This window comes from Astatotilapia calliptera, chromosome 1 (genome assembly GCF_900246225.1).
Source record: "Astatotilapia calliptera chromosome 1, fAstCal1.2, whole genome shotgun sequence".
NCBI lineage: Eukaryota > Metazoa > Chordata > Actinopteri > Cichliformes > Cichlidae > Astatotilapia > Astatotilapia calliptera.
Genome location: NC_039302.1, coordinates 28017065 through 28030402, shown reverse-complemented (window position 1 = coordinate 28030402; position 13338 = coordinate 28017065). Strand labels below are relative to the sequence as shown.

Sequence of the window (13338 nt, the reverse complement as noted above, 5' to 3'; positions counted from 1 at the left end):
CTTTTTGTTTTTGTCTGCTTTCACTTGTCTTTGCACTAAGATGATGTCAGCGTAAATGTGCAGTCATATTCGTTGTGTTCCCACTAGTGCTGTCAGCGTTAATCTCGTTAAAATGACATTAACGCCATAACGCGGCAAATCTCCGTTAACGAGTTACCGCGGATCGCCCCGTGCGTGGGGCTGGACGGCGTCAACACGTTAACAAGCTAACTGTGCTAATGCACTAGTTCCCACCAATTGAGCATTGCGTGGCACATCCGAAATACTGTTTTACTTTTGTCCATGACACACTTACCATCAGGGTCATGCTTCACATGAAAACCAAGATAGTTCCAAAGGCCAGATCTGAATGAGGGTGGGGGAGGTTCAATGTCGGGTAGCGTTGAGGCAGTTGCCATGTTGCAACGAGCTTAGCTTCTGTCTTGCTAGCTTGTGCTGTGCTCAGTGGATCTGCACTCGACAGTGCAGCCTCGGCGGAGTAATCGAACGCAGATAACATAGGCAGCATCGTCAGAAGAAAAGCTGATAAAGTAAATAAAATTATCTTGTATTGTTCGATACATATGCGTACCGAACCGAAAGCACTGTATCGAACGGTTCAATAGGGGTGCAACGATAGTAATTATATATGAAGGGTGAGTAAGGAAACTGTGGCCCATGTATATTTCTGCCATAATGACCTTTTAAAGTCTTTTGTTCCCCACATTATTTGTCAGTCATTCAACAGTGTCCCGCTGGCTATCATTAGAAAATTGATTAGGGATTTGAACTAATGCATGCCCACTGCTAATGTCATAATACAGATGGCATGACTCACTTCAGCCTTGTTAAGGAGATTTTGTCTAATCTTGTCTTATGGACTAGTCTGGCCAAATGACTTCCAGAGGGATGTGCTGTGTCTATTTGTATTGATCCCCATTAATTGCTATGACAGGGAAATATAAAATTGTATGTTAGGTGTAATTCAGAAAATACCATGCATCTCCTCAGAGAGTGTGTAGACATAAAGGCAATGACGATACAGACAGAGACGCACATGCACACACACATTCACAAACACACATCTGTTTTTGTGTCTGGTGGCATCATGAAATGAACTTCCTGGTAGGCAGATGATTTGGCATCAGTGTGCTCAGGTTTTCATAACCTTTGGATGCCTCCCACCCTTGTCCTACAGAGAACCGAGGACAAAGCTCTGTCCTATTAGAGATGAATAATGAGCCTGTTGGCAAAAGAGACGTTGCTAATGTTTTGCCCAAAACTCTAAAATCTGTCCCCAATGATAATGTATTCTATGCCTGTGCCAAACAGGTCTATATTTGAAAAAGTGATTTCATTGCAGATATGACTTATAAAACCTGTAGAGTGGAAACGCATTGTAATATCTGGCAGGTGTGTAGGCATCAAAATAAGGGCTTAGTTTGTTTTCCTGTAATTGATGTCTTTCCTGTGTGGTGGCATAGCTTTGTTTGTTTATGCTAATAAACAACACCAACTTGGGAATGTGGAATAATTCTTTATAAAGTCTTTAGGGTAATCCTTTGAATACAAAGCTTATTTACTTCATATTTTTTGCAATATTTCATGTTTTTTTTTTTTTATTAAGTGGAATAAGAGAGTGTATGGTAGAATAGTATACTGCAAGCAGAGTCTTCCTACCGTGAAAGGTTATGGTCATCAGAGGCAAAAAGGTCAGCTTCATGGGAGACAAAGAGGGTTTTCCTATAAAGACTGCAACATTTAACTTTTTCTTTTGAAACTCCAAGTCAGGGACCATACTCACAAAGCTGTTCCCCAGGGTAGATTATTGCTTTGTAGAAGAAAATCTTTGAACGTTAACGTTCTCTGTTTTTTCACCATCAACTCTCACTCTTGGACACACAGTTTTTGAAATGTCAGTTCTTTAGGGCAACAGTTCTAATTTTTGTTTCGCTTAGTGTAAGTAAATAGATCTGACTGTGAGTTTTTGTTCAGAGATCCCAGGAGAGTGGCATGCATGCTCAGCAGAGAGACTTCTCACTGCAACCTCCCTCGAACATATTGATCAGGAATGCTTATTGGCGTCAGCCCTGTGAATAAAATGCTGCTCTATTGAGTTCAGTTCCCCACTGGGCAACTGAATGAAGAGACAAAAACCTTTAGCACTTTTTTGTGGACTGCTATTCAGCTCAAATCCTAAGCCTAATGACGTCACCGGTAGGAAGAGAAAAATTGAAAATGGCACCTTTGTAAACTGCACCTTTTGAAATGACAATGTATATATCTGTTTTTCTTTTCTTTTCCCCCCCTTTCTGTCAGTTTTATGTTATGTGTTGCAGCTTCTCCAGCAGATCGAGAAGAGCGCCGGATTTGGTGTTTATAAAATCAAGGGCAGATAAATAGTGTTGTTCTCCGGCTCTTCACTCAGAATCATTTGTTGACATCAGTGAGAAGAAGAGGCTTGACATGTGCATCCAGATACATATCCCTGCTGGAATCAACCATCCCATTAACATTTAAAACCCTGGAACATGAAAAATGACAGTGTTTATACAGATTCAGTGTACAGAATGAGCAACCTTCTGTATCCACATTATAGCAATTTTTAAGTTATAGTGTGGTGTGAGGAGTGGGAAATAAACTTTTCATATTTTTATTCTTGTGATTTTAAGCACTTAAATGTTGTGGGAAAAATGATTGTTTTTTTTAATCTCTGAAATCATTTGAAATAATCCAACATGTTGAGTCCACTCAGTATGTGTTTTAAAATTAGAACCTTTTGATCTGCCTCTAACTTTTCACCCTTTTGATCTGTTTGACTTCAATTCATCGTGTTTTCCCTGAGCCTCAGAATGACTTTATGTAGTCAAGTGATTTCCCATATATCATTTATTTATTTAGTAATTAATTTATTTGTGTATTAATCTATGAGCTATGTATTTAATATTAAATAATGCACAGTCCTTCATGAGATTTTACGATAAACTTCGGGCTTTCTCAGTGGTCCTTTGTTTTCTGTTTGGTTGGAATATAGGGCAGTACAGTTTGGGTGCTCTTGTCAGAGACAGTTTGTGTGCTGCTATTTCGTAACAGTTTTTTGCGGCAGCCGGGGTTTAAGAGACCTTTCCTGGGTAGTGTGTGAGCTCCTGTCGTCCCCTTCACAGGTGAGGAGACATAAGAAGGGTCCAGACAGTTATGGAGGAGTGAGTGCTCAGAGGAAGAACGTTTGGGGGCAACTGAGCTGGCCAGGAGGCTGGGCTCAGTATCGCTATCTGGTGTAGCATAGCCACTCTTATCCTCTTGTAACTCCTCTTGCTCCTCCTCTTCATCATCGTCACAGCACAATGCATGGTACAGAATTTTGTCACTGAAGCGGACTCTTTCTCTTGTGCCAGAGGTACGGGAAGTCTTGTGGCTGTGCGTGGAGCTGCTGGCCTCCTCGCTCGATGAATCTGGAGTAATAATGCGTGGCCCATTGGGGATGGGCAGCCCGCCATTCATCTGAGAGTAGACAGACGCAGTGGTGGGGGGTGGGGTGGGGGTTTGTGTTTGGGTGAGGTTGGTCCCACGACCCATCTCCTGCTGTGGATCTCCTGGTTGCCCGCAAGATCTGCGAGCGGCTGCACCAGCAGCCTCCAGATAACTGCAGAACTCCCAGCTGTCAGAAAGGACATCTGCATTGAGGAAGTCCAATCGGAAGGCCTCTCCCAAGCCCCGCTCACTGCTGGACGTGCTGCTGGCTGTGGCCACGGTCCAGTCATCTGGCTCCAGGTCAAAGTCAAAGTCAGACGTTAGTTTATCGATTTGACCCACCACCTGTGAAAGAGAATAAACAGTTTTAGGTAAAAGATTTTTTAACCTTAACAGCCACAAAGATCCAATCATAAATCTCTGAACAATGGTTCATATATTTAAGAATTGCTACTAAATTTTTTATGTTGTGCCAAGATTTCCAGAGAATGAATCAATAGCCAACTGTAGTGACTTTTACCTCATGACCTCAAGTTAATGATAAACTTCTCTAAAGCTAATGGATTAGTTTAAGCAATATCTGGTGCAATTATGTCTCTCTTAGATTGAATTGCATTTACTTTCCTAACTCCTGTTTTGGAATCAAGATCTAATTCTACTTCTTGTTCGTTTACGACCAAGCGCTTACAAAAATTCAACTTGACCTTTACTTTATGTTTAGTCCTATAGTAAGTAGCATAAAGTGCATTTTACCTCCAATATGTCCTTGTTATCATTTACCTCCAAAGGCCTCTGTGTCCAAAGGTAAGCTTACGAAGGCAAAATAATTAGGATAAAAGCTAAAAGTTACATTTCTGAAAAAATGATGCGTAATAATGTATATTAAGCTTTATATACATAGCAAAAAGTGCACGTATCACCTGTTCTGTTTTGGCTGGACTTTTATATGCTAACATAATTAGAACACATAGCATGTGCACTTTTGCCATTTTTGCATATTTATGTCATGAATGCATATTGAAAAAGAAATATTTTTGCACTTGTAGGAAAAAAATGCAACGAGGGGATAATGGTCTTACTTTTTGCAGACACAGTACATGAATAGACCGACTCCAATTATATGAAATCTCTAGATGTTTCGCATGCCCCTGAATTGCCCCCCACTGGGAAGTTTAACAAAAGCCAACATTTACTCAGTTTGCCTTTACAGCTTGCCATTACTCTCTTTTGATCCATAAATCTATAATTGTTTGTTCATAGTTTGGAAATTGTCTTTATTTCCACCAAGCTTTTCCTCAGACAGGTGTTAAAAAATTTGCTTCATGTTATATTAAGACAAAATTAAACAATCCTTTGGAATGAGCCTGTAGCATGAAAGAGACTTGAGACAGAAAAGGCACCACGTGCACCAAAGAATCCTCTCAGACCAAGCTGTGTATCCTAAATCCAGTAGCTGATTCATTTTAAAATGAGATAAACCTTCTTAGACCTATAGCTTTACAGTATGAACCCCTAATCCAGTGCTTTTGATGCCTGCACTTTGATGTTAATTGTAGTGCTATTGTAATGCCCATGTCAAACAAAATAAACTCAAATGTTCACCTGCTGCACAGAAATGTACCACAAAAGCATTTCATTTATTGTTACCTCAAAATTAACCTCAATGCCTTTGTCATCAGCTTTGTCATTGAGTGTTTGATGAATAGAAAGCACTTCAGTGGAAATCATGCTGGTTTGCTGACAGCACCTAAAATCCGAGCCCTCTATACTTGACATTTTAGCACCTTTAATCAGCATGTTCTGCTCTCAACAACAATCTATTGTGAAATGAAAACACTCAGCATTCATGTAGCTTGTAAATGATACATTTCCCCAAACTATTCAGCAATTAAGCACAGTGTTTTGAACTCAGAAAACTTTTTTTTAGAATGTGTACACCTCGATTTGCCCTGTAATTGCTGCCGAACAGCAGAGAAAGTGTAGTTTCACCCTGAGATTTGTTGAATATGATCTGTTTTCGCCCCCCCATAATTATTTGCAGTGCTTGCTTCTTTCTGACTCTTATGACTACAAAATGAGTATGCTTGTATCAAAAACTCCAAGTCTTATCTCTGTATGTGGAATTGCTATTGTAATTCATTCTTTGTCCAACTTTAAAAGCTGTAAATTCAAACTTGCTGCTCGTGTGCTCAATAAAAAGCTTAAGAATAAAACTGAATCAATCTTCCATCCTAAATTTGGCTCAAGCATGGTTAGATTCTCCTTGCTGCTGTTTTATCTCAATCCTGAATTTTTCTTGGTGCTGATAAGTCAAAGCACCTGCATTTTGAATCTGGCTGCATACCTCTGCACGCACAGCATTGGCTCATCTGTCAATGAGCTTCTCTGCAGATCTGCCAGTTATGGCATCATGCACCTCATGAGTACCTGGACTGTGCTTTTCCACTGGCATGCTGCCCGGAGGGAACTAGGCTGTATGAATCCTCTAATCCTTGAATTACTCCACCTGTTTGCTGTGTGATTTGCAGACTTTTACTCATGGAGCTGTTAATGTAAGATGTTTTCAGGGCCAGAGGAGTCTGAATAGCTTTGTTTACTTGATTGCAAAACCTAATTTAATCAGTGTGTTAAAAGAATAGCTATCAGATGTATTTCTCAACCCTGCTATTAAACCCGAATTTATTATTGTTTGGTTAGTAGTTATTGCCATGAGCAACAAGTCATTTTTATATATCTTCTAATTTGCGTTTAAACAGATGGAGCACTTACAGCATACCGTGGTAAGTTCAGAGAAAGGTAACAGGTAATGCACAAATCGAGATTCTAGTTGCCAAATACATAGTGTTTGCTGTACCTCTGCAGTGACCCTGAACCTGCTTATTTTCTATTTTAAAAGGCATTCCTGCATGCTTCAACTGTTTAGCGTGACCTCTCCCTGCAGTATGTAGTGGGCTAATTTAGCTTGATAACAGTTTCAGCCTGAAGGATCTGCTGATTCTTTTTGTCACAATGCTGCACATGCTCAATGCAACAACAAAGAAGTCTAGTCTCTGCTTTTTTTCCTCCAGAGTGTGTGATGAAGGATCTATGGATGGAATTGGATGAGAAGATTATTTTAGCACAAAGGATGAATGAACACATAAGGAACAAGTTATTAACACTGTGCACAATGTGTTGGAAATAGCAGATGCATTATGAGAATGCATTACGAAGTAATTATGAAACGTGTAACACGGAACTTTATCTCATGTGGACATCACTGCACGTGGGTTATTAATCATATACTGGAAAAATAAATAAATAAATGAAAGCATTCCAGAGATCATGTACACAAACAAGCTATAACCCCCCCGTGCGTATGGTTTTTATTGTCTGAAACATAGGCCTACAAGGTAAATAGTTGTTAGCTCATAAGGTGCTTATATTGAGTTCTCTTTTGTTTTTATTTCCTCCAAAAATGTAAAAATTCTGGAAGCTTAAAGTTGTGATAAACCTCTGGAGTCAGGCTGTGTATCCCCAACAGACTTCACGGCACATTCATACTACAAAGTTTATGATGCGGTGATGGCATATCCTTGTGACTGAAAAGACTCCATTTGCAACACAGTTAAGCAGTAATGTGTAGTATAAGCATGGATATAAAGTGCTGGGGATTAGACTTTAACTTCAGTCTATAATTTTCTCTCCATGCCTCTGCTGACAACTTCACTTACTTGCTTTACTGTAAATGCTGTCTTATAGAAGCTATTAAAAAGTATGATGACTATAACAATAACTATGATTTTCTGTGTGGGAATGGTAAGCAGAACATGATTTGTTTATTTTAGATTAACGGTTGCCCAGGAAGAATCGCACACACAAACTGAGTAATAAATGGCATTGTAATTTTTTTTTCTGTTTCATTGCACACTATCAGCCAGCAGTCACAAGTCAATTGAGAGCATATCACCTGATCAACAGAGAGTTGAGTCATTTCAAAGCTCTTTGAGGTGCTTTAAAAGAGAGGCTGCCTCAGTAGCATCAGGTGAGGTTTTATTACTGTACCTCAACACCTGTCTGAAATGATGGTCTGGGTAATTGAGGGTCAGACTGAAAGAGGGCACCCTCCAGCCTTGTCTGTAACAGAAAGGCAGAGTGACGGAAAAGACAGGCAAGGATTATCTAGCACAGATTTGTGTAAAAACTATTAATGAAGCCCCCCCTCAGGAGTGGTGATTTTTCTGTAATATTCAGCACCACCTGGTCTCTTGATTTATTTATTGTAGCTGGGCACCTGATTTCTTTCTCCCAAAGTGAGTGTCTTTTCTCTCTTACGGCTAATTAAAATTGTACCAGAACATTAGTACTGTAACATTTTTTCCCAGATCTGATGTTTAATATGTTGTTGAAAATTTCAGACAGAGGTCAAAATCAGCAAATGTGAAAATTTAGGTGTGAAATTGCCTCTGATGAGGAGGGTATATTTACCACATGTTCTAATCACTCAGTTGGTCTTTAAGCAGATGTTTAACTGGAATTGCTTGTTTTGATGCGCATTGATGGTTTTCTGTGTGGAAAGATTTTTGTTAGCTGTCTAGTAAACAGATGGGAATTACAATTCTTTGCAAGTCTTACATAAAAGTGCATCTTTAACATGTTTCTAATGATGCCAGTAGAAAGGGTATCTGGTTTTCCATATGCATTACATATTTTAGTGTTTACCAGAAAGTAGAAAACAGCTCTGAAATATGCTATCAGTAGCAATGCAGTTTGTACATATGTAAAAAATAAATCAGGTGTGAGTTACCAAAATAAATGAGACATAACACCCTCACTGGGTTCATTTGAAATGCACGCAGTATGAGTGAATTTTCTGTGGATCACTTCATTACGCTGTGTTCAAGTGGCCTCTCTCCATCTGTTCCTGTGCCACCCGTTCTTCCAGGAGTCATTTTCAGAGCAGACTGAGAGAAGTTTGCAGTGCTTGTTCGTTAATTATGCAGCATCCAGCGTCTAGCATAGCTTTGCTTTTTTTTCATGGGAAAATCTCAAATGTTCAGAGGCGCTATTCAAACAAATCTAAGTGTTATTTCTTTCTCAACATGTCACAATAGATTTCCAGCCCTCCACTGTGCAGCACTTTCAGCACTGAAAGCGGTTAATGCCAGTTAGGAAGTCTCAGCAATTATCAAAATGGCCTTGCATGCTGGCTTTGTAAGTAAAGGCTTCACAAATATTGTTTTAATGCAGTTAACTCCAGCAGTTTTGCAGCTCCTTCTTACTCTGTATCCTCTCCTTATTTCCCCTCAATTGAATTCTCCTCAAGCCGAGAAGAGGGAGGCATCCAAGCCACTCATATTTTTGTGATATGGTTTATCTTATCCCCCAGAACCTAATTTATCATCCCCGACTTACTCTGAAAGGACATATTTACCAGATTCACTAGCAAAATTGTCCAGTGACTTGTAAACTTGTGCAGTCTCTTCCAGACATCTTTATTCACTACTGGATAAAATGGAATTCTGGGAGCATTTTAAAATTTGTAATGTACTGAACATTACCCTGCTGTATGTGAAGAACATGCAAGTATTTCATATCTGCACAGAATGTTGCTTGGCTTGAGAGTTTAGACTTCATTGAGTAAAAGCTTCGGGAAGAAATTTACACATGACATTGTTTGCTTGGAGTGTGATTAGGGTTGCGCATCGGGACAGAGTAATGCAGTACCATTGATAACAACTTAACCACAGTGTCTCTGTTTCAAAACGGAGCAAACTGCAAACTAATTTATGAATCACTTTAATAAAGCTTAACATTTTTTCAGCTGCCCTTCAGAATATATTTTTCCAGACTGTGTGAACTTAGGTTAATGCAGAGGAATAGATGCTGCATCATTCCCCCCTAATCATATGCATGAAAGGAGACGGGGCTGCTTAACAGAGGGTTTGCAAACGTGATTCAGATGACAAATGAATATCCGTTACTCTTCATGTCAGATAATATGCACACGCAAGCAAGGTCTTGAAAAATCTTGTGTAACATAAAAAGTGGATGAGAGACAAGATCCAAAGCATTGTCTAGTCTCAGTTTTGTTTTTTTGTCTTGTCAGATCCCCCAGTTTTTATTTTATTTACAGTTGAATAAAAATGTTTTCAAACATACAAAGAAAATCTGTTGATATAACAGGTGTGAAATACTTCCGTTGTGCTGCTTTGCCGTTAGCTTCCCCCATGTTTCCTCAGCTCTCCTGCTAGGTGTGCTAAAGAACAACAGTGATTTGAACAGTTCATCACATTGTTACAGTATCTTATTTATGGTTTTGAATCTGGAGCAGATAGTTATCTGATCCAAATCAGTGCAGTTTGGTGCATCCCTCTAATCACAGCAGAGTCAATGGTGTCGCTGATTTACGGTATGATATATAATACATTAAGTATCTTGACAGACCTAATTTCAGCTTATTTATCACATCAGAATTTTCCCCCTAAAATCTGTATTGACATCTTACCCCAGAAAACCTATTATCACCCAGTGTGTAACTGAATCATTGTGCCACTGATCTTGGACCGTTCTGTGGGACATGTTACAAAAATTAAAGAAGACCTACTTGAGATCGGTTAGCTTCTCATGCATTTCCGTTGTACAAAATTCCATAGTACTTTGTACTAGCCAAGTATATTGAGCATGGTCGGGATTTGAATACAGTTCACTCTGCAGACCAATGAGTCACTGGGCAGAAGACATTGCAGACAAGCTAGGGGGACCTGATTAGGGTCAGGCCATCTTGATTGCTCAGATGTATTGCTTAGTGTTGGCACAGGGATAAATGTCCTTTGAAGTGTTCGCTGGAAGCATTTGGTGTAATTATCCTGTCATGAGAGGGGCTATAAGCTTGAGACTTCATTAGGCACATGCCTGCTGCTTTTTCATCTTTTCTCAAAAAACACTCATCTTTATGGAGGCCTTAAAGTGCTAAACAACGCTGTGATGAGCGTACGGCCAGTACCTCCTGACAACTCACTAATCAAAAGCATCATTACAAACTTCAGCACATAATGGGCCTCATTTATCCCTGTGGGGCTTTAGAAGAGGTGGGCTTCTGAAGTCCCTGTAGGCCTGGGCAATCAACCACTTTCTTGGCCAAATTTAGGTCATTAGACTGTTAGACTGGACTGTCTTGTATTCGAACTCTATGGCAAATTTGGAAGGTTTATCATATCATACTTCGAGCGGCTATGGGTTGTACAATCAGTGAGGGAGGAAAATGGGAAGATTGTCTTCCAGCAATAGGGAGGTAGCAGATGCAGCATGTGTTGGTGCTGGCAGAGCACACTGATCATTTATTGAGGTTCTCCTTCATTGCTTCTATCCGTGTTGAGAGGCCTAGTGCCGGTAATGACCAGAAAAAGATGGTAGGGCCACGCTACGGGGCTCCTCAGTCTGTCTGCTTCCTTGAGATAGCAGGTGGATTAGGCCTGTGTACCGTCAGGTCATGCTGGTCACATGCAAGGAAAAATGGATCATGTGAGTGCAGTCAGGCCACACTGACCCATTTTAATGACTCAGAGTTTTTATTAGCAACATGGTGTCTTTCTGTCAAAGGCCATTGAAGGTGTAAAGCGATAGTAGTTTATATGTGTTTTTGTGGGTTGGGTTGAAGGGTAAATGTATTTGACCTGCACTGGAAAATGGGGGGAATCTCTTGGGCAGAGGGTAGAATACCACAAACTGCAAGTCTGTCTCCATGCCAGCCAATAAGCAGATAATAAGTGTATCCCGACGAGGGGGAGATGGGGAAATACACAGTCCATTCTATAGCTGCATGCTTATCCCATTTTATGCCAATGACTAATCATAATTTCAATGTTTTAAATAAATTTAGATTTAGCGTACTTACAGTTGATCTGATTTGTTACAGTAACAATTTCTCATGTAATTCCTACTATGGCAGTAAATTGGTGTAAACATGTTACTACATTAACATATCACAGCAGAATATAAACACATTTTCTGGGCTGTCAAAGCTCATTTGCATCAGGCGATGTGCATAATCGAGCAAACAGTTAATGTTGATGGAATATTAAATATATACCCATCTCATTACTGACTGAATTAATATGTTGAAATAATTGAAGTTGGGTGCATCTTGGGGTTTGAGTTATTTATTTGTGCTGTATTTTAGTGGAGAGCACCGACATATATAAGCAGCAACAGTGGTAGTCCAAGCTTTACATCGTTTGAAATGGTTTTGATCAGCATTGGCCAAAATAGTCAGGCAAACAAAGATGTATATCTGCATGTTAGTCTCCATCTTCTAAATTTGTAAATTCTAATAATCACTTGTAAAACACCTCAGAATCAAAATGATTTTATGAAAAGAAACAGGAAACAGATGCATGAAGGGGCGGACAGATTGAAAAGCCAAACAGAAGGTGAAAGACTGACAGGGAAAATAATCATAATCTTCATGCAGTTTTATTTTTACTTTTAACTTATTTTTTTATTCTTCTGTCTGCTTTACTCCTGCTTTTCTATCCATCTGTGAGGACATATTCATACCTTTAAAAATATGTTCTACAATAAAACACCATTTGCACCTCTCACATTACCACTGACATGCAGATTCACACATTGCCATTGATCACCTGCTCTCTTTCTGTAATTAAAAGTCCTTACAATGCAGTCGTCTTTCCTGGGTTGTGGCTGAAAATATTGCCTAACAACACATCAGTAATGAAGCAGGAGTTACTTTTTTCCCCCCAACTCTAGGAGTGTAAATGGAATTGCAAACCCAGCACACCAAGTTGTTAAAAAACTAACTTGAAGACAAAGGGTTTTTTTAAACAGGAGACAACATGTTTTTTTTCTCTTTCCTTAAAAGAATCTGTGGTCAAATCTATCAGCTCAGTTAGTGGAGAAGTAGAACAGGCAGCTGTATGTGTGGTCAGCTTTTGAAAGATCTGATATGTGGATGTGTAAATCTCAATGACTCCACCCACACAGCTTGCTGTTAATCACCCGTGTATCATGTATGCCAGCAACTGAACTTTATTGCAAAATGTCTCATCTTCTGCCAAGACAATGGGTGGTCTATAAAGCCTTTATCATATCACAATATTTCAAGTACAGGTGATTACAACTTGCAGGCAGCAGCATTTATAAATGTATGCAAATTGAGGACATTTCCATCCTTCTTTTCCAATAAGCTACGGCCATTAACATACTACCTAATTTTAAGTGTCAATCTCTTGAAATAAGGTGCTGGGAGCAGCAGCATTATAGCGCAATAGTAGCAATACAGCACAAGTCAAATTTAAGCACAAACGTAGATGGGGTAGTGTTTTCCCCAGAAAGTATAAAATAACTGCTTAAAACTTTAACATAACAAAAATGAAGGTAACTTAAGCCTGTAACTCTTCAGGAACCTCATAAAATTATAAAAGTATTTTCTGCTTGTAATGATGTAACTCTGAGAAAAGTCTGGGAAAAGCCGGGCTTTTTAACCAGTTGCTTACAGCCCTGCTTTACCACCATATAGTAATGATTTCGATCCACTGTTTGCTCTTCCTGTCATACGGAGTGCAACTAGCGGAAGCATTTGGTGGAGTCTAGTCTGCAGTATGTGCATTGACAGTTCATTGTGATAGTACATATTTTGAAGAATGTATTAATACTTTGGACAAACCTACTGAAAACTGCACAGAAATACCATTTTCATATCATGAAATGTTTTCTGAACTATTCCAAATTCATTACAAGCAACATTTGAACCCCTACAATATATATTACACACTAAGTACTGAGAAAGTAAAAGAAGCTGAGAAACAGTGGTGTCTGACAGTGCATAGATGTTCTCTTCCTTTTTTCAATCCTGTCTAAAACAGTAAATAAAATCAAGCAGCAACATCA

General features: G+C 39.3%; 1 protein-coding gene and 1 long non-coding RNA gene across 3 annotated transcripts in view; one reads left to right on the top strand and one right to left on the bottom strand.

Annotated features, from left to right (window-relative positions):
• LOC113025262 (uncharacterized) overlaps positions 1-2334 on the top strand; it is a 64961-nt gene extending 62627 nt beyond the window's left edge. Inside the window, exon 3 of the long non-coding RNA XR_003272777.1 lies at positions 2299-2334. This is a non-coding gene — a long non-coding RNA (uncharacterized LOC113025262). The remainder of the gene's footprint in view (positions 1-2298) is intronic.
• The window catches only part of insyn1 (inhibitory synaptic factor 1), a 47652-nt gene continuing 35817 nt past the window's right edge, over positions 1504-13338 (bottom strand). For both annotated transcript variants that reach the window (XM_026172801.1, XM_026172811.1), the window contains exon 3: positions 1504-3795. In XM_026172801.1, coding sequence (XP_026028586.1) covers positions 2977-3795 — 819 coding nt within the window. In that variant the 3' untranslated portion in view covers positions 1504-2976. The remainder of the gene's footprint in view (positions 3796-13338) is intronic.